General features: G+C 35.7%; 4 protein-coding genes and 1 non-coding gene across 5 annotated transcripts; 2 read left to right on the top strand and 3 right to left on the bottom strand.

Moving 5' to 3' along the window:
• Window positions 1-5,486: 5,486 nt before the first annotated feature.
• Window positions 5,487-9,373, bottom strand: LOC125208362 (putative protein disulfide-isomerase A6). The gene is made up of 11 exons (XM_048107957.2): window positions 9,141-9,373; window positions 8,550-8,634; window positions 7,657-7,754; window positions 7,484-7,539; window positions 7,097-7,214; window positions 6,883-6,910; window positions 6,702-6,793; window positions 6,367-6,523; window positions 6,167-6,291; window positions 5,968-6,067; window positions 5,487-5,805 (listed from the first exon to the last, which is right to left on the bottom strand). Exons 1-11 carry the CDS (start codon window positions 9,293-9,295, stop codon window positions 5,740-5,742), a joined length of 1,080 nt encoding a protein of 359 aa, XP_047963914.1. The 5' UTR covers window positions 9,296-9,373; the 3' UTR covers window positions 5,487-5,739.
• A 3,108-nt stretch (window positions 9,374-12,481) lies between these two features.
• LOC125207437 (C2H2 and C2HC zinc fingers superfamily protein) lies at window positions 12,482-16,614 on the top strand. The gene is made up of 10 exons (XM_048106778.2): window positions 12,482-12,698; window positions 12,793-12,873; window positions 12,984-13,008; window positions 13,181-13,263; window positions 13,466-13,498; window positions 13,986-14,064; window positions 14,154-14,206; window positions 15,792-15,852; window positions 16,029-16,111; window positions 16,198-16,614. Exons 1-10 carry the CDS (start codon window positions 12,678-12,680, stop codon window positions 16,285-16,287), a joined length of 609 nt encoding a protein of 202 aa, XP_047962735.1. The 5' UTR covers window positions 12,482-12,677; the 3' UTR covers window positions 16,288-16,614.
• A 711-nt stretch (window positions 16,615-17,325) lies between these two features.
• On the top strand, window positions 17,326-18,289 carry LOC125207436 (dirigent protein 18-like). The gene has a single exon (XM_048106777.2). The coding sequence runs from the start codon at window positions 17,379-17,381 to the stop codon at window positions 18,102-18,104; it is 726 nt and encodes a 241-aa protein (XP_047962734.1). The 5' UTR covers window positions 17,326-17,378; the 3' UTR covers window positions 18,105-18,289.
• A 180-nt stretch (window positions 18,290-18,469) lies between these two features.
• On the bottom strand, window positions 18,470-18,542 carry TRNAA-AGC (transfer RNA alanine (anticodon AGC)). The gene has a single exon. It is a non-coding gene; the product is annotated as a tRNA-Ala (tRNA).
• Window positions 18,543-21,074: 2,532 nt separating this feature from the next.
• On the bottom strand, window positions 21,075-23,436 carry LOC125207959 (small COPII coat GTPase SAR1A-like). Its single transcript, XM_048107481.2, has 3 exons — window positions 23,064-23,436; window positions 22,364-22,495; window positions 21,075-21,489 (listed from the first exon to the last, which is right to left on the bottom strand). The coding sequence occupies exons 1-3, from the start codon at window positions 23,190-23,192 to the stop codon at window positions 21,169-21,171; spliced, it is 582 nt and encodes a 193-aa protein (XP_047963438.1). The 5' UTR covers window positions 23,193-23,436; the 3' UTR covers window positions 21,075-21,168.
• Between the last annotated feature and the right edge of the window lie 228 nt (window positions 23,437-23,664).

Raw genomic sequence — 23,664 nt, 5'->3', positions numbered from 1 at the left:
TAAAGTGTTATTACATTTTTTGATATAAAACTCCAACTAATGATATTTTTTCTCATTTGAATTAATTAGTTGACAATGGTACAAAAAAAAAGTGACTTTAACTACCGTCGACAATATTAAATGAGTTCAAGAAAAAACAAATCAATTGCGCATTGCTCGAGAGTTGACATTAGGTAAGACGTATTAAATCAGAAAAAATTAACTTCAATTTGGAATAATATAGGTATGTTATTATGGATGACAGTGTTCAATTCTATCAACAATTGAAGATATTTGGACATTTTGACGTTGATTTTTTCAACATTATATACTCTCTCCGTCCTATAAAAATATGTGCACTTTTCATTTTTGTCAGTCCCACAAAAATATGTGCATTCCTTTTTTGGAAAGATATATCAATTTAATAATGTAGGTCTCACTATCCACTAACACTACTTTAATTATCATTCTTCTTCTCTCTCTTACTTTACCATATCATTCTCGTCCTCTCGTTCACTTTATCAATTTTGTCTTAATTCTCGTGTCATACCTATTGCCCATATTTTTATGGGACGGAAGAAGTAATATATTTTGAAATATGATTGCTCTTTTTATAGTAAAAATTGAAAAACGATTTAATCAGAATATGCATTTTTACCGGGTTTTTTTTACTTATATATAGGACATACTATTGTGAATTCCCTCATACTTAATCTCTAAAATTGGATATTATTATTCGCAATTCATAAATATAACATCTCATCCTAATGCTTAAGCCTAAATGCATATACTCATAATCAATCAACCAAAACTATCATAAAATCGAAACAACTAATTTCAAGAATTCTAATTTTTTTTGTTTTCAAATAAATCGCATTAAATCTTTTTTTGTTATATTCTTATTATGGATGGTAGTGCTCAATTCTATCATTAGTTGAAGACATTTGGACGTTTTGACATTGACTTTTTTAACATTATAGTACTTCATTCGTCCCACTAAAAATGACTCACTTTTCTTTTTGGTGTGTCCCAACCAAGATGATTCATTACTAACAATGAAAACATCTTTATCTCTACTTTATTCACTCTTTCTTATTTTACCCTCTCTATTTTTATATAAAATAAAATTTCATAAATTCTCGTGCCACCCAAGGAATGAGTCATCTTCTTTGGGACGGAGGAGTATATTTTTGAAGTGTGATTGCTCTTTTTATAGTTGAAATTCAAAAATGTTTTTAATCAGCGCATGCATTTTCGGAGTTTTTATTTCATACTTATTTAAGTTTATGTTCTTAGTCTTTTGATTATAAAGCGTTATTACATCTTTTAATATAAAATTCCAACTAATGATATTGTTTCTAATTCAACTGATTAGTTGACAATGTTAAATGAGTACAAAAAAAAAGGCTATCGTCGACAATGTTAAATGAGTACTAGAAAAAATAAAATCAATCATGCATCGCAGGAGAGTTCACACTAACTACGGAGTATTGAAACATAACAAACTAATTTCAATTTGGAATAATATATGTATGTTCTTGAACAAGTCATTTTGGTATGTTCCATAGTAATGGAGTCATTTCCCTTTTTAGTAAAAGTCAATAGATTTCTTATCACTTACTTTACTCTCTCTTACTTTATTCTCTCTACATCTTTTTACCTTTTTTATTTCCTACTTTACTTTTCTTTTACTTCACTCACCTAAAAAAAAAAATTCTTAATCTTTGTGCCGAAAAGAATTGTCTTATACTCAATTGAACTAAATCTTCTCTTGACATTTTCTATTTTTCCAAAATTAAGTCTTTGCATATAAATATGATTTTTTTTTGGAAAATTATTAAATCAAATTCATAAGAGAGATTCAACATGTATCTTTGGCAGAATCATACTCATCAGAATGTTTAACTGGGTCAAAAATTGTAACATTTCATCAAAAATACATTAATAGTTTAGATTAAATACTTGTCTTACATGCTAATATTTATTTAATATATTTATAATTATGATGACAATATTATATGCTAATATGTAAAATGACATATATATTCAATTAGGAATGTTACTAAAAATAAGAAAAATTGCAAGGGGTTGCATGACACGCGCAGCTAAGGACAAGCGGGGGCTTGGCCTGTGCCGTCCGCCATTTTAGATAGGGGAGTAGTCGAGGATGTGGGAGAATGGGGCTGTGGGAGAGAGAGGGATTAATTGGGGCAGGAGAGGAGAGAGAGTGTTGGGAGGGAGAAAGGAGGCGGAACCGGAACTCCGTAAAAATGGATTGGGAATTTGGGATTCATTTGATTGGGAATTCACTAGTAATAAATTTTACTAGTACTCCCTTCGTCCCACAAAAGATGTCACACTTTCCTTTTTAATTTGTCCCATAAAAGATGTCACATTTCCCTTTTTAGAAAAAGTTCTCTCACATAAATATAAAAATTATATTATCTCTCTCCATTTAACACACAAAACAAAACCTCCTAAAATCATGTGTCGTCCCACAAGTGTGTCATCTTTTGTGGGACGGAGGGAGTACATTTTCTTAACGTATATGGAGTATTAGTTTTAAAAAGTGTGAAGGGAAAGTTATTATTATATTTTAATATTTTATTAATTATTTCTTAAAATTTCAAGAAAAACAATTACTCAAAATTTTGCTTCATATGTAATAATATACTTTTTGTATTAATTTCTTGTATTATAGTACTCCAGTAGTTTATTTGTATTGTGTTATATATAAATTAGTAATTTAATAATACTCCCTTTGTTTTTTATTTAGAGTCTCATTTTGATTCCGCATGAGTTAAAAAAATGTGAAAGAAAGTAGTGAAAAAAGTTATTGAAGTGTAGACCCACTTTTTTAGTAAAGTGTGGGGATTCACTACCTAAAATGAAAAAAAAAAGTAAATGAAACTTTAAATTGTGGACATTACAAAATAGCAAATTGAGACGTTATTTCAAGAACAAATGGAGTACTATTAGTTTATTTTATAATATCCTTATAATTCATATGTAATTATATTCATATAAAAAAACTACTCATAATATCTACTTCGAATATAATCTTGGATACGTCGGGATAAAGGCTAGCCTCTTCCGCATATAACAAGGACGTGTTATGCTACACTTTTATTAAATTTTAGCCCCGGGTCCTTTAAATTTCTAATTCTGTCACTGCACGCACACACACGCGCTCTGATTGTGCACTAGCCATGAGTGCTTGCACGCGCGCGTGAGAGCACGTGTGAGGAGCGGACTGCAGTCAGAGAGCCTTGCATGCAACTCAAGTTGCTGACTTCTTCATCTCTGATCGTCTTTCAAGCCATCGTTGTAAATATTTGTATGACGTTTTATTTTCTTTTGTAGGAAATCTGTAAACATTGTTCATTTATTATATCTTCCCGTTGGATTGTATCTATTGTTTAATTACTTGTATCAACTTTGAAAAAGTCAACCACAATGAGATACATAAATTCACTGCGTCGATGTTATATATAAACGGGTGCACCAGTAAGTCCTCAATCATCGATTCTAATCATTTGGAAAATTTAAGGTTAGTTTTTCTTTCCCTTTATTTTTCTTCACCTTAAATTTCTTTAGGTTGTAACACTTCGATGGACGAAATTTAATTTCCTTTCAAATCTCACATGCAATTCTTGTATGCATCTCATACTGTGTGTGATCCCCTTACTGATTTCTTTTATTTTTTCAAGTTTGAGTATTTAATTTGTTAATCTTTACTGTAAAGCTACGGCGATATACCCCATTTGTTCCGCCTTATGAGAGTCGTTTCATTTTCTGCACTCGCTTTAAAAAAATAATATAATAACTAGTTAAAGTGGAGAAAAAGTAAAGTAAGTCGTCTCTACATTATTATCTATCTCTCTTATTTTATTTTTCTCCACTTTAACTATTTATTATTATTTTTTTTCAAAACGAGTGCAGAAAATGAAACGCCTCTAATAAGGTGGAACGGAGATAGTATTAATTATGGTACTATAAATTTGCTATTTAAGTTCCACGCACACAAATATATATACATGTTTGTATTTTGCCTTAATTTATTTATTTTCTGTGTCAAGTAGTTGTGCAATATTATTATATGGTTGATTTTTTTAACTACAATCTTGAATATATAGAGCATGTTTACCGAAGAAGAAATAGGCAATTTCCTTGGAGTGTTGCAGGTGACTCCCCAATTTATAGAGATTGAATGTGGCAGCACCAATCCAAGATATGGTGACACAGTAGGCAAACTTAGGGTTTTCAGTGATGGGAAAGTGGAGGTGGATTGCATTTGTCGTGTTGATTGCGATAAAGGTAATTACTATAAATTAATTAGAAATTTTCAAATTAGAATATAATGTGATATGTGTGGAATTCCAAACTTTTTTTTTAGCTAGCTAATTGCTAACTAGGGTGCGTGCAGTTAGAGTATCCCCGGCGGAGTTTGCAAAGCACGCGGGAAAAATAAACGCGCACGAGAAGTGGGATAGGCAGATATGGGTGTTTGGGAAGGATGGGACTAAAATAGGGTTGTGGAGAACATGTTTGTTGAAGCATCACAAGCATACTTTCGTGAGGGGGGTGCGCCAACTCATCCATCGCGACGAGTTCATCCGATGCTCCCAGTGTGACAAGGAGCGTAGGTTTAGTATGCGAACCAAGGACCATTGCAAGATCTATCATGACGCTCTTGTCAAAACAGATTGGACTTGTTCCGACATGCCAAATCATACGTAATTAATCATAGTCCTATAAATTATATATTGCATGTACATTATGTATTGTGTTTATACTAGATTGAGTTGCAGTGTTGGCGAGGAGCGAGAATCTCGGAAAGTGAACAGAGGTTGCCCTAAAGCTGCAAAATGTGAGGGTTGCGAGCAATGTGTTTGTTTTGGTTGCGAGATGTGTCGATTTGAGACGTGTGTTTGTCAATCATGTATTGATTTTATAATCAATATCTGATTTTTTTTTGTTCAGAGTGAGTATGTAAAATGTACTCCTACAAATAGTACTCCATCATTTCGTCACATCTGAATAATTTATGTGAATTTATACCCACATATAATGTAGATTTTTTATAAAACTCAATAAACTCAAATTACTATCAACATGTTTCAGAAATTACTGCAAACAATTTATTTAATTTTTATTGGCAGCAATTTTACATTACCTCCAAATTATCTCCATAGAAAAAAGGTATCATGTGCACGGATACAAAATACTTACTTATAAAATGGTATTTAATGCATAATAGTAGTAATTAACAATATAACAATAATGTAAAATTGTAATTTACCTTTTTCACGTAAATAAATTGCAGTCAATATAGATAAACCAATCTCCATTTCCAATTCCAAGCCAAACCGCGCGCTCAACAAAATATACCATCTCTTGGTATCGTTAATTCAGCCAAAGCTTATAGCAAAATAATACTACTAATAATAACTATAATGCCTCCTACATATACTGAAAAAGGTGATGTACTGTTCAAGAAATAATCATCAGCCAAATAACAAAATAAGATTGATCTGCTTAAACAACTCTTACAAGTCTGTCAATATGAAAATTGAGATTGTAAGATGTTCACTATGATTACTAGTGGTGGAAACTATCTTGTAGTAATACAACTATAATGACTCCTGCTCCTCAACTCATATCTCAAGGAACTGAATCCAAGGTAAAAGCTCGCGTTCCTTCCACCCCTCGGAGAAGAAGAGTTCTTACAATTTACCACTCTGCAATTCACCACTCATCTCAAGCAAACATTGATAGGATGTTCTTCTTTAGGGTGAATTCATCTGCCTTTGTTGCGCTGATTGACTGCATCAACAACAATGCCATGAAATGAAATGAATACTTCTTCCAGAATGCATGCAAGAAATCAAGGCTGTACATTGCTACTAGTGTAACGAAGCTTCCAACTGTATATCATGGAGAAGTCGAGGAAACTCAGTCGCACAAAACCATGTAGCAGAGATGTACCTTAGAAACTATGCGCTCCAATCGTAGGATTTCATTCTTCGCATAATCAGAGCCTTTTTCCATGCAGCTCTTAGCAGCTTTCACATAGATCTTCCCATATCTACACAATGATAATAAGAGGGAAGAAAGTAATCATCCAAGTTTTAATATGCACAATCTAGAACAAAAGCATGTTTTAACATCACTACACACTGATAACCTTGCAGTTGAACCCTTAAGCTTCCCAGCTTCTTCCTCTAACTGTTTGAATACAATTTTTTTTTCCTCATCTTTTGCACTCAAAAATTCGTTCACTAAGCTTCCAAGCTCCTCAATGATACCAGCCTATAGAGGAGATAAAGTAGATCAGTATCACAAACAGAAGTCCACGTGATCAAAATCAGAAACTTAGTCACAGACTTTGGAGGTCAGTTTTCCTTTAGCATCTCGGCTTGTTCCGCACTTCTCATTAATGAAAGTAACAAAATCTTCTAAATCTCTCCCACCATCATAATCTTCACCAGCCTTGTTGTTCTTAGGGAAGAACTTCAATGTAGGAAAACCGCTAATACCATACCTGCTAGGCAGAAGATATTTCATAAGAAAACCGATGCCACATTACCATCCAAAGGGAAGTGCACAATTCTCAGAAATCTAATGAGGACTTCAAGATGCCACTGATGGCTCCAGGCCAGAATTTATAAGAAACAACTATGTTTTTTAATGAAGTAAACTACTGTGCTTTCTGCTCTTACTTTTCAGCAAGATCTTTGTGTGCATCAGCATCAAGATTAGCGATGACCACATCTTCCTCCAGATTAAATGCTGTTGCAACCTTTTCATAGATCTACACGTCGAATAGATATAGGTATCAATATCTTAATAAACTCTTCTAGAGTCATGCTAGTGCAATTAACTAGGCAGTACTGCACTTACAGGAGCAAGGCTCTTGCAATGACCACACCTGGAAAACAAAAGCATCAAATCAGATGTATAAATTGGACATACTAATCAATTTGGAAAATATGTCATAATAAGAAGCCTTCACAAGCTGCTTTTTCAAGGTCAATCAAATAACTTAAATTGTTTGGACAACCACATCTCACATCACATTACAGTATTCAAGAGAGTGCAACTCAAGTACACTTACCAGGGTGCATAGAACTCAACTAGAACATCCTTCTTCTCATCAAGTACAACCTCATTGAAGTTAGCGGGAGTCAGAACCACAACATTTGAAGGGGTGGAAGCAATCTTGACATTGGTACCTGACAAAAGATCAAGTTGATGATCATCACTTACCTGGGTGACAAGTAAGCTAAAAGTAGAAACACTAAAAAGAGAGCATCACATTGTCCAATTCTCATCCATGAATTCATAACTAAAGATCTTCACGAAACTGAAAGATTGGCATACACATACGATTTGTTGCTCAAAACGTTATGCCACCAGAAATAACATAATCATTAAATAAAATATGATAAACCTACACAGATAATTGTGGATGATAAATATGACATAACTAGAAATGCTTTACCTCCTTCACTGTTAACAAATTCAGCAAGGGTTTCAGCAGTCCTTGCACCTTCATACCTATTAAATGAAATTTTTGGCTATTAGGCATGCTGCAGAAATGTTTTACCAGATACTTTAATGTTCCACTTCAAGGAAAAAGACAAGGAAAAAGATTTTGATAAGAGTATAACACACTTTTTGGGCTCCAATGAACCTTTAGGAAACCATTGGATAGTGGGATACCCAGAAACCCCATACTTGCTGCAAAGGCTCTTATGCTCATCACAGTCAACCTACAATAGAACACATGCAGCTGTTGACATTAAGCAATTATTTTATCATGTGATTAGGAATACAGAGCATCGAGTTGGGGTGTTACATCCCTGAGATCAAGATATTTAAAAGTCTGGTAACTGCAATCATAATTCTATAAGAAACATCTGCTAAACAGACCCTCAAATGAACTTAATACTGTGATTAAGGAACATTCTCAAACAAAAAACTTTTAAAATCACAAACAGAATTTGGCAGCATCAGTCAAACTATAAGTTACATTATATTATATTAATAGAAGAATAAGACATCAGAACAATATCAGCTGATGACATATAAACTGTTACAGTATAAAGCTACTAGGAAATCCCACAATGCATAATTATAACCTAGATGTGGAGGGTGGTGAGGGGGCTCAGGCCTCCCAAATTTCTCTGCCATTCAATAATCCCGTATGTGTTTTTTTTTATATAAGTTCTGATTTTTTTTTCCATATTTATTTCGTTGTCTCGAATAGATGTGTTCTACCGCACTAGCATAAAAGAAGATGTTTACTGTGAAGTCGAGAGTTCAAAAGCAATAATCTTGATTCTGAGTGACCATTCATCCTCCAAAATGGAACTAAGTAGAGCATTGAACATTTGACTGAACCGCAATGGAATATTTTGGGATGTAAACTATCTCAAGGCCTTTACTCATATATACTATGATTTCCAAGATTGAAAGCATGGCATGCGAATTACTAAAGCATGGGAAATGAGTATCACATACCAAATTCAGTCCCAAACATGAACAAGAACAAAAAATGAGCTAACCTTTCCAATAAAAACAGATTTTGCCTTCTTGAAACTTGCACCGAGCTTTTCGAACTCGGGAGCAAGCTTCTTACAGTGTCCACACCTGCATCATAAGATGAAGTCCCATATCACGAATCTGAAACTACATAACTGCAACAAAAGCGGGAATAATACTGAAATATTACACTGCTAGTTACAATTGATCAAGTTCGAATTCCACTTATTCTAAAATTTGTTGTCTGCAAATTGATAACTTGAAACTGAGATTAAAACCATTCATAATGATATGCAAATAGGCAGGGCTACAGCAGGGAATTGCCCAATGCTTACCACCTTTTATTACAGGATAAAACAACAACGCGTAGTCGCGTAGAAATGGATAATTAAACGCACCCACGACTTAACTAACTGACAAATATATCGAAGATGTAAGCGATCAAATCAGATCTTCATCAAAGATCTATCACAATCGTATAAATAAACATGGAAATCAATCACTTAAAACTAGTAGTATATTACTAAACACGAAACATAACATACGAAAAAAGTAGTTTAAAAACGCAGGTGAAAATTGAATAAGTAGATGAAATAAAGAAATAAATTCAATACCAGGGAGCGTAGAACTCGACGAGAGCACCACGGTCTTTGCCGACCTCTTGGTGGAAATTGTCTTCGGTAAGAACAATGACGTCTTCGGCGTAGGCCAAAGCGACCAACAACAGCGTTAGGGCGGCGAAACAGATCGGCGATCTCCACATTTTCATGAAAAGAGAAGTCTTTTGTGTCTGTTCTCTAATCCCTTAAGCTAATTTTGTGACTTTTCAGTGGTTTTACTTGTGTAGAGATGTACTATTACTTTAATTAGTTCTCCTCAACTCCACACTTTCTTTCTTTACATTCTTTTCGGCATAAATATTAAGAAAAATGCAACTAATATACTTATTAAATAAATAAAAAAATGTAACTAATATAATTATTAAGTAAAAAAATAAAGTAGAAGAGAGGAAAAGGTTAGAGAATAAAATAAGAGTACGGAAAAAATAAGAGTGATAAAATATCTAAAATGAAAAAATAACTCTATTACTATCAAACGGACGGAGTATGTTATTTCTACAAACAAGATAAGTATACACGGAACTTTTTAAAAATTTATTTTTTTCCACAAATTTTGAACATATAATATCACGAATTTAAATAGTTATTGAATTTTTTCCGACAAAATTTAATATATTAAAATGAGATGGATAACCCTATCTAGTTTTTTGGGACTTTACAATCACATCGCTATTATTTTCATTGGTAACCATATCTCATGTGATGTAAAATGTGCCCAAATTCTATTGTTGGTGGGAAAAATTCAACAATTGTTTAAGTTCATGATATTATGGGCTTGTTCGATCTTCCATATTTCTACTTAGAAGAAATAAATGTGGTCATATTTAATGTTGATGACCCCACCACAATGAAAGTCAATTGCATCATTGATCTACAAGAAATGAGTGCCAGAATTTGATGTGATGGGTTGGGTTGACTACTATTGTAGGCATGATTGTAAATATTGCCCCTGTCATTTCACACAAATTCCACCAACTACCCAATCCTATTAACCGCGCCAATACCAACATGTCAAATTTCATAGGTCAAATTGGTAATTTGACACACAATTATCGATGCACTGTAGCGGAGCAGTTTTCAAATATCAAGTAGGAGGGCCATAATAATATACGCCGAAAGTCGTGGCCAATAGTCCAGGCTCTTGGTCATATCGACTTATCGAGGGCCATGCATAAAAAAAGCGGAACACCGAACCATCATTATTCACTTGTTTTCACACCAATTATGTCCATTTAGCAAACACCGAACGAGTCCTATATGTCAACTTCAAAATTCATAAAAAATAATTTTTTTTAAAATTTCATGATATTAGTAGCCATTCTAAAGATATACAGACCTTGATATGTTTGTTTGGGTTCCTATGACAAGTGGGATTTTTTCAGTTAAATCAGCTATTCGGAATTCTCATGAAGAGGTTTCTCTAGTGCCACATTTGTGGAATAAGTATGTCCCTTTGCATATTGCAATTTTCAACTGGAGATTGTTTAATTGTCTATATCATTTCCTTGAGGTTCTTCGAAGATATGGGTATATTTTACAACCCTCGATATGTTGCTTCTGCCAAGGTGCTTATGACAATATTGGGCATGTTTTTTTTTCTCTTGTGCAAAATCACGTGGCATATGGACATATTTTTCAGAAATCTTGAATATAAATATCCATAATGACATGGGCTTATGGAATTATGTTCAATCATGGTCTCCAAAGGGGGTTCATCCTCAACTTGGAAAATCATTATTAAAGTGATTCCTTTGTTTATAACGTGGGAGCTTTGGAAGGCTAGAAACAAATACCTCTTTAATTTAGAAAAGTTTTCTCAAGATCGAATAGCAAAAGAAGTGCATATGCATGGAATATGCTTAAAGCTTAGGATTTAGGTGTATCTTCTCAAAGAGAAAATAACAAAATTAACAGTGCATTTGGGTTGAAGTTGAACATTATCAGGATGAATCCAAGTTATTTTGATTTGTTGGAAGCCTTCAAGCTCTTATATATGGTTACTATATTAGCTCTCCAAGAACGGCGAGATGCATATGTGCCCAGTGATCAACATGGTCACTTTATTATGGCAGAATCAGTGTTTTTGGGACATGTTGATAGTTTTACCGCTGAAATTATGGGAATTTTGATGTGGCTGAGGAAGTGTGCTTATATTGGTTTATGGAATGTGAGAGTCCAAACGGACAACACAACACTAGCACAAAGAGTGAAGGGTTCCCATGGAGGAATTACAACGAGTTGTGTGAAATTTATAAAATCATGGACATATATACATATGAGGTGGAGCATATTTACCGTGAAATGGATGCCGTCGCAAATTTCTAGGCGAAACAAGTCCTTGGGTATCTCAATCGAATACAATGGTGCTTCTATGCTCCCCCGCGCTGCAAGAGGTTTACTACGTCTTGATAGTATTTCCTACCCATACTTGCGAGAAAAAAAAGGGCAATAGCTCCGGGGAGACCTTCCAACATAGAAGATAATGGTGTGAAAATGCTCTAGTTGGATTTTTGTGTCAGAGAGTAGAGATGGGGAAGGAGAGGTGATGGTGATGGTGATGGTTAATGATAGCATAAGCTTATTGAATAGCTTCGCCATTTGATTGTTGCTATGAAAATAGAGATCTATAGTTTAAAAAAGAGAAGGCTATAAGTAAGTTGAAAATTTGTATTACTATCATTATATTTGAAGCTATCAATGGAAATGAATTATTGATTAAAAAAAATACTATAGTACTTCTTCTGTTGTCTAAAAATATAGATTAAATATAGTAGATTTTATAGATAACGCAGATTTTATTGCAAATTGATAAAATACAGGAAGAAAAATAAAATAATTAAAGTGTGTATTAATGAATAGTAAAAAACTATTCAAAAATAAAAAAAGATTAATTTTATGAGACATATTAAAATGACAACATGGACTTTTTTTTGGTGATATAGAAAGTACAAAAAATTTCATTCACGTTTTATTTTAACACATTTTGTCCGGTATGTTTATAAGTCATAAATTTTTTGTCTACTTAGTATACAAAACGTAAAACAATGATAAATTTTTCTTACCAATATAAAATAACGATGAAACTTTTTATATTGATGTGAAAAATGCTCATAGTTTGTACGTCATATACAAGTAAAATTAATATTGTCAAATATAATTGACAACAAAAACTATTACAAAAAATAAAATAAAATACAAATAATTTTTTTATATTATTAATGAAAACTTAAATCTTTATGTTTTTATAAAAAATATTGATAAAAAATTTGTATGATCAATTTTCTACAAAAATCTTCTCCTTCTCTAGAAAGAATAATTTAAGTCAAGAAAGCCCTCTTATTTTCATGGAAAACTAGCAAATTTCTTCCTTTCTGCATATTCCCGTTTTGAAAACTAGGGTTCAATCATCTGTCCATTTTTAAAAAAATTTCTCTCCCATTTTCCCCTTCTTCATAAATACGGGTTCCCTCCATCTCTACGCGATTGCTTTTGGTACGAATTCGGTGTAAGAGTCGGCAAACGAGCTGCATAATGCCTCAATCTGGCAACGGCGTAAGCACAAACTCGTGGTTCAAATTCATCTCTCTTTTGTGCTAGTTTGATTTCACTGACTCAAAGCACTGATTTTTTGTTGCTTTATGTGCAGGCTGCTGGAATTGATAACACTTTCAGAAAAAAATTCGACCGAGAGGAGTATCTGCAACGCGCCCGGGACCGCGAAGCTAAGGTTTGTCTATGGAGTAGCGTAAATTAAGTTTTTTTTCTTCAAGTTTTATCGTAATTTTGTTATTCCAGCTGGCATATTAGGTTGATTCTTTGTTTGTTCTTGTGTTGTAGGAAGAAGCTCGGAACAAATCAAAATGTATGGTTTCTGATCTAAATGTCTTTATGATGTTCTTATGCATTATGCTCTTAAATTATCAATCACAACACGTGGTATTATTATGCTTTATTGGTGAATGCTGTGTTCATGATTGATGCTTGCTATTGGATCTCTGTAATGATTTCCTATCTTTTGTGTTTGTTTGGTGCAGCAAGTGGTCCACCAGTGCAAAGGAAACCATTGAAGCACAGAGATTATGAAGTGGACCTTGAATCACGCCTGGGGAAGACTCAGGTATTGTTCAGAAAAAATTGTAATGTGTTTGGTCATCCAAGTATGCGAGTCATTTACTTACATTTATGGTGCTTAAAAAAACGAGTAGTTCTTTTCTTTCAGTTCATGCCCCAGTGAGGCAGTGATGAACTAACTTATTCACACATATATTATTGTTATTTAAATGAGTGGAAAGTGAATTTATCTACTATCTCATTTGTAGGTCGTGACTCCTATTGCACCCCTCAGTCAGCAGGTATGTGATCAACTATTATTTAAATACTATATGCTCAGTTATTTTTTGTACTGTCTTTAAAGGCACTGGTGTACTACTAATGCAGTTATATAGGAAAAAGACAGGACTCTGAATAGTTCTCATTTGTTAATACAAAAGCTAGTAGGATGAATTTTATTTTACACATGTTGCAGTTGGCAGGAGCCACTTTTGTGGTGTTATAAACTTGGAAAATCAATATGGATAGGAATGCTTATCTAGCTTTATAGTAAAACATTTTTGACCTGAAAGGTTCCCAATTTTCTCTTATCATCCCATGAGGTTTTAACTATCTGGTCTAGAAGAGCTCTTATCGATACAGAGAGTTAATCCATTGTCTCATCCACATCCAAGAAGCCTAAAACAAAGTAATAATATGAAGTCCAAGTTTTCGAACAGAATCTTATAAAATATGTTGTGTTTTCTATAATTTTATATCTGCAAATCATTTAGTTCGATTCTGTTGCAGGCTGGATACTACTGCTCAGTTTGCGAATGTGTAGTTAAAGATTCAGCAAACTACTTGGATCATATTAATGGAAAGAAGCGTATGTCAAAGCCCAGTCTGTTTCTTTTGGTTTTTAATCTGTCTATGTTCTATATAGTTACCAATTGATACGTGATTCTTTTTCTCTAGATCAACGAGCTTTGGGAATGTCCATGCGGTCCGAAAGAGCAACTTTGGAGCAGGTGGGCTTATTTACTTTCTATTATTGGGTACATGCATATTGACTGTTTAGCCATCAGAAATGTAGGTTTTAGCTGATTTTTGGTTTTCGACTGTTCGTCCCAAACTCCCAATGTATTATGGGATATAATTTGTCCCGTGTGAGGTATAACTAATGCATGAGCTAGTGTCTTCTTTGCAAGTAATAAAACTTGGTACTCCCTCCGTCCCAACTAAGTTGGTACAAAACTTTTAGGCACGGAGATTAAGAAATTGTGTTGAATAGATTAAATAAAAGTAAGATAAATACGAGAGGGAAAAAAGTAGGAGAGATGAAGAGAGAAATTGGTTATAAATAAAGTAAGAGTGATTGGATGTTTGTTATTTTGTCAAAAAGGGAAATGACTCAACTTTGTTGGGACGTCCCAAAAAGGAATACGACTCAACTTAGTTGGGACGGAAGGAGTACTATTTTCCCCTATCTCTTTGATTGTAGTTTGTACTGGCACAGTACCACAGGCATAATGTGCAATTGTGTACGACTGCTTAATACAGATTAGGTGGAGGAAAGACTAAAGAGTGATAAAGGCAAAATGGAAAGGAAAAAGTGATGAGACAAGAGAAATGTGGACTGGTTATTACTTGGATTAGAACTAGATAAACTGAACTGAGATACCATGTAATCTCATCATACCAAATGGGTTTTCCAACTTGAAGCCAGACTATGCACTAATTTTCTATATGATTGCATTGGTCTTAGAATTTTTTATTGCTCTCCCGCTTGACATGAATCCTAATCTAGTAACTTATCCTATTGCACGGACCACTTAAAGTGAACATAATTTACTAAATGACCCACATAATATGATAATAATATTAACCTTTAAAGTGCCCTTAGTACTAGAGATTGGTCAATTAGCTAAATCTGAAGCTTGTTACATGCAAAATTAGGATTATCCTGCTATAAAAGCTAAATAAGAAAAATAGTTCTCTTTAGGTTTATTATTTGACCCTTGAAAGGATTTGCACCGAGTCTATGTAGACTCACACTAAAATGCATGCAAGAAGTGTGTGAAAAGAAAATCTGAAACAAAATCATGATTACTATTAGTAAGAGGAGTACAGTAGTACACATCTAAAAAAAAGGAGTGTAACAATTAACTTGTTGGCAGTAGGTCTGAGAAATGTGCTTATGAGTCTTAGCAATTTCGCAAGGTTGGATCATGCATCCTACGTAGCTTTACCACCATTATCAACTCTCCCAGAAAAACAACTATCTCGCAACATGGAGCCACCTCACATCGACCAGATGCAGTTTATCAACATTGCGCCGCAGCCAACCATTGATCTAGTGCCGCCGCCTGAAGCTGGAACTAGGGTTCATCAGGAGATGGCGGACCAAGCAATTTGCAGCGTTAACCATCGATGATCAAGAGGCCTCAACCCCTAGTTCCAGTTTCAGGCGGCAGTGCTAGATCAGCGGTTGGCGGCGGCGCAAGTTGATAAACTGCATCTGGTCGACGTGAGGTGGCTCCAAGGTTATATCATGCATGACAGCATGAGATAGTAATAATAATAGTGTGTTCATTACTTTTGCTTTGTGGACAGGTCCAGCAGCGGTTTGAGGTTCTCAAAAAGAGGAAAGATACTCCGGGCTTTACAGAGCAAGGTATTCAATTGGAATATAATACTATGCTTTTTATGTTTGTGGATGTGTTCAATATATATTGTTGCGTAAGTACTCTGTGGCATGGTTTCATAGTAAAAGATTGTGCTCTGCTTTGCCATATGTGATCATGACACATTGTCCCTGAGCTTGTTTTATTTACATGTTCCATTTTGTAGACTTTGATGAGCGGATCTTAAAACAACAACAAGAAGAGGAGGAAAGAAAGCGTCAGCGTAGAGAGAAAAAGAAAGAGAAGAAGGTTAGTAATGACTAATGAGACCACATATCAAAATTTTGTTCTATGTTTCACTTTTTTAATTTCTAATGGTGGACCAAATATCTCAGAAAGAGAAGGCAGTAGAGGAGGAACCTGAGATCGACCCTGATGTTGCAGCTATGATGGGATTTGGAGGTTTTGGATCGTCGAAGAAGTGATCTATGATCTGGCTCCTAAATCAGAAATGTGGGTAAAGCACATACTTGGGTTTCTCCCATACTAGTCTATGTGGGAATCCATGCCTTTCTTTGTCGATGCACTGTAGGCTTTTAGAGAGCTTGACCATGATCGTTGATGCAAGATTCGCAGAGGCTTTGATAAGTTTCAGGTTGTCTTGTGATGTAATCTTTTCATCTTCGCGTCTGCTTTGTTGTGGTGCAAATCTCGAGGCCAAGATTGGGACCTTAAGAGCTGCTAGTTAACAATCAGTGATGCATAATGTTAAATTTGGGTTAAGGAGGAAGAGAAAATCATCTTCCGGCTTAGTCGATGCAAGAAATGAAGTTTTAATTTCAATATTTAAAGTTGGAAATTGGAATATTAGCAACTTATTAGGTCTCTGGGATATGTCATAGGGGTAGTGAATTTCATCTTGTTATACAGAAAGACTTAACATTTTAGGGTATTTGTAAACACTATTATTGCAGTTATCACCCCTACCAAACATGTCATAACTTTAATAGTCGAGAATGAGAGTTTTATGTGTTCTTAGATTTAGAGTAAATAATTCAAGTTTCGGATCTGCAACTCCAGGATAAGGCCTCTCATCAACTAGTAGAGTCATAATTAACACGGATTTAGAATATAAAAGAGATTTCACAACTAAATAGTAAAAGGGGTTTGACCAAAGGAAATCCAGAAATATAAAATCTAGATTTATGAACGCAAACTGGTGTCACTTTTTTTAGCAATTAAGCATTAGTGATCACATAAAACATTTATTAATTGAAGCTTAATCTAACCAACATCAAGTTTTTTGAGAAGTGAATGTAAATTTGAGGAGTGGTTGAAGTTGGCTTTGCTGGATATGGCTGAATCAATATGATTACACCTTTATATGGTTTTGTTGTACCTATCTGTTCCACCAATTTCCATATACGGACGGCTGAGACAACTAATTTCACAAATTATACAACTGCTCCATCTTGCAAAAACCTTAACTATCATAACTAACTAAACGTACAAATTTTCTTCTATATAACCGAATCTCATTCTCATCCCATAAAACAAAATCATAGTGACGAGAAAAATGTCCAAGAAATCAGCAATAGCATTGCTAGTCACACTCCTGGTGGTGACGAAGAGCATCGCCGTCGTCCCTGACGGCGATGCCCCGGTTCTGGAGCTATACATGCACGACATCCTCGGCGGCAGCAACCCGACAGCTCGGCCCGTGACGGGGCTCCTTGGCAACATCTACAGCGGGCAAGTCCCCTTCGCCCGCCCCCTCGGCTTCCAACCCCCGAAGAACGGCGTGGCCATCCCCAACGCCAACGGCGCCATCCCCACCATCAACGCCAACGGCATCCCCCTCGGCACCGGCCTCGCTGGCACTGCCTTCGCAGGAAACCCTAACAACAACAATATTAACACGGCCCAGCTGGGGCCGGACGGTTTGGGGTTGGGATTTGGCACGATCACGGTGATAGACGACTATTTGACGGCGGCACCAGAGGTGGGGTCGCAGCAGGTGGGGAAGGCGCAGGGGGTGTACGTGGCGAGCTCGGCGGACGGGACGACGCAGATGATGGCGTTCACGGCGATGATGGAGGGAGGGGAGTTTGGGGATAGTATTAACTTCTTTGGGGTGTATAGGATCGGGAGTAGCATGTCGAGGCTGTCGGTGACGGGGGGGACGGGGAAGTTTAAGAATGCGTGCGGGTTTGCGGAGGTGAGGTCGCTGATTCCGGCGGGGCAGCATGTTTTGGATGGGGTTCAGACGCTGCTCAGGATGACTGTGCATCTTACTTACTGATTCATTTCATTTCTGTATGTATGTTGTGGGATTGGTAGTTGATTGGTGTGCTAATGTAATACTCCATGCTGCTGCAGAAAATGTCAAGCAGCATATATTTCTACATATACTGCGTGCTGTGCTCCTGTTTGTATTTACTTGGGATTTTTCGTATACTTACCAGAATGAAGAAAAAAGAATTACTACCTCTGTCCCCAAATTTTGAAATTTGAAAAAAAAATATTAACTCAGGTATGGAGATGCGGGGTAGCAATCCCCATGCCTCTCGCATGTCTACCATCTGAGCTACATCCCCATTCTAGATATCTGAAACGTGAGAACTTATGTTTCAATAACTAACAGCGTTCAAAAGGGAAAATAGAACTTGGAGATGCGGGGTATCGATCCCCGTACCTCTCGCATGCTAAGCGAGCGCTCTACCATCTGAGCTACATCCCCACGTAGCAACAGTTGACAAGATTCATAATCAACATTTATTATTACATAACAATTTGGATATCATCGCACTTTCACAGTAGTATAACCATGGTTGTCAGTTCAGTTATTTGTGACTCGAGAGTTAGTTATAAATTATAATTGAACCCCTACTACTAAACTATTGCAAACCAAGAGGTTTACAACTCTTAATAGACCGTATTGCAAAATAGGGCTGACAATTTTTGATCCGACACGAATCCGCACGAAGTTAACCCGATACGAACACGCACGTTTAAGATTTGGATCCTTATAGGGTCGACCCAATAAGAACCCGAAAATTTTGGGTTGGGTTGGGTCGGATGCGGGTCGGGTTGGGTTATCCGTTAAGAAAAAAAAATTTATTTTGATTATTTTTATTAATTAATACTCCCTCCGTCCCACTTAAAATGAAACATTTGGGAATCGGCACGGGATTTTATGTAGTGTTGTTTTGTGAGTTGATGAGGAGAAAGTAAAGTAAGAGAGATGAAAAAGTAGAGACAGAGTTGTTTCCATTTTAGGAAACGTTTCATTTTTAATGGGACAAACAAAAAAGGAAAACGTTTCATTTTTAATGGGACAGAGTGGGTATAATATATTAAAATTTAATTTTAATTATTTTTATTAATTAAAAAATGTTATAATTTTAATTTTATTAGTAAAAATATGATTAATTCTATTAATATACTCCCTCCGTCCCACTCTAAGAGTCCCGATTGAGTTCGGCATGAGTTTTAAGAAATATAAAGGGAAGTTGTTGAAAAAAGATAGTGGAATGTGGGTCCTACATTTATATATTAGTTTTATAATAAAATGTGAGTGGAAAAAGATGAGTGAAATGTGGGGTCTATTACCAATTATGGAATATTCCAACCGGGACTCCTAAAGTGGGACATCCAAAAATAGTAAATCGGAACTCCTAAAATGGGACGGAGGGAGTATTTTTTATGATAAAAAATATTAGTGCATACTTAAATTTTATTAAAAAATAATTATTTTAATTATTTTAACTTTATTTGTTAGATTTAATTTTATTATTTGGATTTAAACATTATTTAATTTTGTAAGTATCTTATTTTATCATATGTCGGTCGATATCGTATAGCCTTTATATTGTGTAGTAACTTACTATCATTAAAAGATGACCAATATTTTTTTGGATGACACGAAATCCGCACGAATCCGACACGAATCTGTTTGGATTGAACCCGATAAGAACACGATGATTGAGTTGGGTTGGGTTGGGACCCGATAAGATTGGGTCGATATTGGGTTGACCCGATACCGACCCAATCCGCACGATTTGCCAGCCCTATTGCAGAATACCATATACTAATATATATACACGTATTAAACAAAAATGAATGATAGGAAAACGCATTTATTGGCCCTTGTTCTATGTGTTAAAATGAATGATAGGAAAACGCATTTATTGGCCCTTGTTCTATGGGCTTTTGGTGCTTCTGTAATGATTCATCTGGTTTTATATTTTTATTGTAGAGTAAAGGTCAAAATTAATTCTGAATATATGATCATTTTACGTTTTTTTGTCTAAAACATTATCTTGTTGATTTTTTGTCCTGAACATATAAAAATTTGATCATTTTGGTCCTCCGTCAACATTTCCGTTAAAAATTAACGGTCAACAGGTTTAAATAAGACTTTGACCAAACTATAGATGTTAGTTATAATTTTTAATTATTTTAAAATTAAAAACTTCACAGCTTCTCCTCAACCAACAATGGCAGCAGCCACCGCTCACCTCTTCCGCTCGTCCTCCCTTAACCTCAAACAGCCTCTCTCCCTCTTCTTCCCAAACCCCCGCCGCCGACTTCCATCCCAGTCCCTCCGCTTCTCCGCCGCCCCCAAAATCTCCGCCACCATCTCCGTTGGCGACAAGCTCCCCGACGCCATCTTCGCTGAGCAGCAACACCTCCTCCCCAATCTTCAGATCCGCTTTCCACGCCTTCATCACGAAGGCGTCGTTGATGGAGACAGGCGATGCCCTTTGCTTTGCACTCCGCCGCCTTCTCGACGAATCCGGGGAGGTGTTTCTGCGAGCACGTCGGGGTGAAGGCCCCGGGCACAGCGACCAAAATTGCCTTCTTATCGCGGTGAGGTCAGCGATTGAGACAGTCTGGAGCTCTTCGAAGGCGTCAAGGTAGGAGAGGATGTATTTTCACTAAAGGCTCAAAGGTAGTATATAATTTGATAGTTCATGGATCATAGATGTATTTTCACTAAATATGCCATCAGAGTTATAGAATAAGTGCTATAAGAAAAGAACTTTTCCAGTCCTACATAAAAGAGAGATGCTCTTCTATAAAATTTTTAGACATGAAACACTTTTTTGGTCAAATGGGATTTCAGCATAAATAAGCTCATGCTCCTCTCGTTTTCGAGGCTGAAATACTAAGTTATAATTAGCACAGAGATTTCAGTATCTATATCAAGTCTCAAAATAAAGGTCCAAAATCCCCCAAAAGAATTCATATGCTGACATTCAACAAGAAATAAATCCAAAATTTAATTCATTTAACCGAATGGGGCGAACAATCCTTTTAAAGAGACAAGTATTGAATGAAGTCTAACAATGTTATTGCCCCCTCTACTTGATATACTGAGAGACCCATTTGAAGCCATCTCCATAGCCCATCTTACGCACAATGCTGCACATGAATACCTCAATCGGGCGGACGTTCGAATCAGAGAGGTTTACCTTACCTTTCCCAGTAGTGATGCCGGACAACCCCAAATAGTAGGTCAACTCTTCTTCAGATGCAGCATAAGGAATATCAATCTTGTTGCCCAATATCAAGAACGGAACATTAGCCAAACTGTCGTCAGAAAGAAGACCATCGAGCTCTTTCTTCGACTCTGCGAACCTCTCCTTGTCATAAGCATCCACCAAGTAAACGACAGCGTCCACCTTCACATCCAAAAGATTTGTCCACGTAATTAGCTACCACTCAAATGCAGGGAGTTCAAGCATTGATTTTCATTGTGTGAAAGTAAAACATATTCGAACCAGAAAAAGTCTCATGGATTCTGTAAACGATAAGGAAAGACATATAACAATGTTGGTGATATCTCAACCTTTGGCTAGACTTTGAACTCACTGCTATATGAAAGAAGGATCAGTAGCTCAAGTTTTCTCTATATTAAAATATTCATAAACTGTTTTATTTCCTTTGGCGAGACATATAACAAAGTTATTTCCTCAACCTTTTATTGCGATATCAAAATATTTATTCTACATCTTTCCAAATTTTTAGAGGATTGAAAGAGTGCAGAAGTCAAGCAGTCATGAGCATCAACAACACTTTCCAAGAAAAGGATTCAATGCAATTAAATGACAGGAAAGGTGATAATGATGCCTAGTGAGTTAAGAAACAAGCTTTATTTGGGAAGGTCCAGTACTAAAACATCACATAGGCCACTGTCAAATATTTTCAGAATGATATCATCTATCTAGAAAGTAGAATCAACTACCAAGAAATCCTAATGACTGCTCGATACATTTACTATACACAGAAAACACCAATAGAAGAGAACACTCAAGAAGACAGCAATCTTAAAAATCATGAGGACTAGTGGTTTCAAAAAATGTCATGAAGACTAGGAGCTCAAGAATACATGTTGCAGCAAAACAAGGTTCCATCAAAGAACACAAAACTGAAAGGCAAAATTTAGAACATGGTTAGCTATGGAACCAGAGATAAATGGTGAACAGTCAGCATAAAACAAAAGAACACTCATCACTAATGATGGATAGAAGTTTTGCTGTTTTGGAGAGATTATACCTTGGCATAATAATCTTTCCACACCCTGCGTGCAATTTGATGACCTCCCAAATCAAATGCCTTAAACTTGATATTCCCAATGCTTAGCTCCTCTGATGTTGGATGCTGAGTTGGCTGATGCTGTACCAATCTCTGCTCATTTTAAACACCATAAGGATTTCAGTTTACTTCTAAAGTCAGGAAACCCGCAAGTAAAGCTCCAATTTGACCACACAATGATACATCCCCCTTCACAATGAGATTAGGACCGACACCGAGAGAATCAGGAAGGCAATAGCAGGAAAAAGTATGAGCTAATTAAACTTGTATTGGAATTTGAGCAGCTGAATACACTTTCAGAGACTCGTTCCAGCTAAAGACTCAATTATCTTTGGCAAGAGATACGATTTAAATACATCATGGACATGGATGATAAGAATGAATTACAATTGAAAACCAAATTCTGCCAAAACAAAAGGTGAATTGAATCAAATCATACTTCATCCCCTCATACATCCAGATCCAAACATACAAATTGCTCGATTTCATAATTTTTTCTGTTACAAAAAGTCGTTCATCATCTGATCTCTAACTCAACTTATTCACCAAAAAAATCAGTAACTTCGCATAAATATTATCGAACAAGGACTCAATTCATTCCAGCCTCAACACCAATTGATAAAAAATAAAAACAACAAAATAAAAGGGAAGTAAAGGGGACCTCGTCTTTGAGCATATGGAGGAGGGTGGTTTTTCCCGCATTATCAAGCCCTAAAAACAGAATCTTCCCCTCTTTCTGCCACAAACCGAGCGATGCGAGAACTCCATAAAACCAATCGAACAAGAACATATTGGGATGTTTACGGAGCAGGCGAGCTCGCAGGCAAGTCGGATTGAAGAATTAAAAGCAAAAGGATCGATCGATCTGCGAACGCTGAACCGCTCGCAATCGCTCGATCGAATCACGAAAACTGTTTGTCGCTGGAGAGAGAAACAATGATGTGTGCTGTTTGTGTGCTGGGAATGGTATAATTATAAATAGATAATTACCGAATCCTGAGAGAGAGAGAGAGAGTTTGGGTTTTCAGATTCAAAGTCTGTTTATTTTAGTAAGGCGCCGCCTTTTTTGTTTGCCGAATAACAAAAACGACCGCAATATTACACTTCTATTGAATTGCAAATTGCAGTAAGATTTCTTTTTTCATAATTACAAATTACAAATTTCAAATTAGGGGTTTTAAGATTATTGCAAATAACAATAATATTTTTTAATAAGAATTTAAAAATACAAACAACATAAAATATACTGCTCCTAATGTAGT

This window comes from Salvia hispanica, chromosome 6, assembly GCF_029641045.1.
Source record: "Salvia hispanica isolate PSC_SH4W2 chromosome 6, Shi_PSC_v1, whole genome shotgun sequence".
NCBI classification, from domain to species: Eukaryota; Viridiplantae; Streptophyta; class Magnoliopsida; order Lamiales; family Lamiaceae; genus Salvia; species Salvia hispanica.
This window is presented reverse-complemented; position numbering and strand designations above follow the sequence as displayed.